This window comes from Monoraphidium neglectum, assembly GCF_000611645.1.
Source record: "Monoraphidium neglectum strain SAG 48.87 unplaced genomic scaffold scaffold04177, whole genome shotgun sequence".
Taxonomy (NCBI): Eukaryota; Viridiplantae; Chlorophyta; class Chlorophyceae; order Sphaeropleales; family Selenastraceae; genus Monoraphidium; species Monoraphidium neglectum.
The window spans coordinates 2,717-4,921 of NW_014009452.1; the positions used below are offsets into that span (position 1 = coordinate 2,717).

The 2,205-nt window shown below is 66.8% G+C and overlaps 1 protein-coding gene across 1 annotated transcript; it reads left to right on the top strand.

Moving 5' to 3' along the window:
- Positions 1 to 1,034: 1,034 nt before the first annotated feature.
- On the top strand, positions 1,035 to 1,472 carry MNEG_13981 (DNA topoisomerase I; the record flags this gene model as incomplete). Its single annotated transcript, XM_014037548.1, has 2 exons — positions 1,035 to 1,097; positions 1,254 to 1,472. Coding segments are annotated over 2 exons (282 nt in total), but the record flags the coding sequence as incomplete, so codon positions are not given.
- Positions 1,473 to 2,205: the final 733 nt, after the last annotated feature.

Genomic DNA, 2,205 nt, shown 5'->3' on the forward strand with positions numbered 1-2,205 from the left:
TGCGCTTTTGCAGTTGCCCAGCGTCGGCGCCAAAAGCGGCGTCGTGGCCCATGCTGTCAAATGCACCCGCATTTTTTTTGTTAGCACCCCGTCCCCTTGCTACATTGTCGCCCGCATCGTTGGAGGCCTGCTCACGTTAAATGGTTGCGTTTCAGGCCCTGGACGGTGCATGTGCGCGGGTCCCCAACGTACCGTACATGCTGACTTGGCCATGCCGCTGTCACCTGGTGTCACTGGGCCAGCCGGCTTGACCAGGGGCCAGTGCTGAGGGCTCCCGCTTATGCCAGCTTTGGCTACGAGTCGGCTCTGATTGAAAAACAATGCGGGTGTTGTGAGCTCTGCTCAACGCCTGGAACAGCTGATACTACGTATCTGAAAGTCAATAATGTGATCTCATTTCGGCAAGACGTGTGTAGCCAGCGACTTATTTGGTGTATAATAATCGCTTTTTCACATCTACTCATTACCGATAGGCTTAACCACCTTGATCAGGGATTTGCATTTTTTTCACACTCTGGAGCATTGCTTCTGGCCGCATACCTAGCTAAGGAAGCAATCGATCAGTTTATCTAGGCCTCGCTTGGCCCGCTGCTCTCGGACAACAGCGCACCCGCACTCGAGGCGGCCGCGAGCTGGGTGCCGCGCGCGCCGCAGCGGCGCGCTGCCGCGCACCTCAACACGCGGGGGGCCGGCAATGCTGCAGAGCAGCCAGCAGCCCCACACAATGCTGTCGGGATGCCGACTGCCGTGCATGCGGCGCGGCGCGCTGGTGAGTTCGCCGCAGGGCCCGGTTTTCTGCGCGGCGGCCGGTGCCTCGTCGCCTCAGTGTATGCGAGCGCTGTGACTTGTGGGCAATGCCAGGCTTCTCCTCTGCAACAGCCACCTCTGCATCCCTCACACCAACACCCTCTCAGCTGCTGCACCAACACCACCAGCGCCGCCGGGCGGGGCTCTCGGCGGCAGCCGCCGCAGCCTCAACAGCCGTACGGGGCGCGCCGGCAGCGGCGCCGCCGCCGCGGCGCGGGGGCGCGCTCATGATCGTCGAGTCGCCCGCAAAGGCCACGAAGATCCAAAAATTTCTCGGGGACGAGTACAAGGTGTGTGCACAGCAGCTGCCGAGCAGCTGCGACTGCGTTTCCTTGCCTGGTGCAGCAGGACGAGCACGTTTTCGTCCGCATGTGAGGGGGGAAACCCAGCCTCGGCCCATAGCAGCGGCGCCCCATGGCGCGCCCCCGCACCTTCCCCCCGCCCAGGTCCTCGCCAGCTACGGCCATGTGCGCGACCTGCCGCCCAAAAACGGCTCCGTCCGGCCGGACGAGAGCTTTGCGATGGATTGGGAGCTGCTGCCGCGCGCGAGGGAGAGGATGCGGGAGCTGAAAGCGGCGGCCGCGGCGGCGGATAGGGTCGTGCTCGCGACGGACCCGGACCGCGAGGGGGAGGCGATCTCGTGGCACGTGCTGCAGGAGCTGGAGGTGTGTGATCTGAAGATCTGAGGAACGACAATGATGACGTTGTTGCGTGGCGTGGCGACCTGAACATGTTTTGAGGGCGGGGCGCGGGAGCGGCTGGCGGGGTGTGTCGGCGGGGCTTGTTTGATTTTTGCGGAGGCGAGGCGAAACAGAACCGTCGAGGGAGGGGTTCCAGGGCAGTCACCGCGGATGGCAGCTCGCCACAGCCTGGCAGCCCGCCGCCTGAATGCTCCCCGCGCCCCTCCTGGCCCCCGTCAGCGCGGCGGCGCGCTGCGCGGCAAGGCGGTGTCGCGGGTGACGTTCAGCGAGGTCACCCGGAGGGCCGTCGAGTCCGCCCTCAGGGCGCCACGAGAGGTGGGGCGGCGCCGGATCCGGCAGCAGCAGATGGCAGAAGCCCGCACCCCACCCCCAGCATGCGGGGAGCGCCAGGCTTGTTGATGTCTCGGCGGGCGGCTGTTTTGCTGCCTCGATGCGGGGCCTGCGTGCACAGCTCTGCGCCGCGCCCCGAAGCGACGGCGACGCCCCGCGCCGCCGACGATGACATCACGCTGACGTCACGCCTGCCAGGTCAGCACGCCGCTGGTGGACGCCTACCTGGCGCGCCGCGGGCTGGACTACCTCGTGGGGTTCACGCTCAGCCCGCTGCTGTGGCGGCGCCTGGGCCACGCCGCGCGGTCCGCGGGGCGCGTGCAGGTGCGCCCACCCTCCGGCCCCGGCCCCGGCCCCGGCCCTGGCC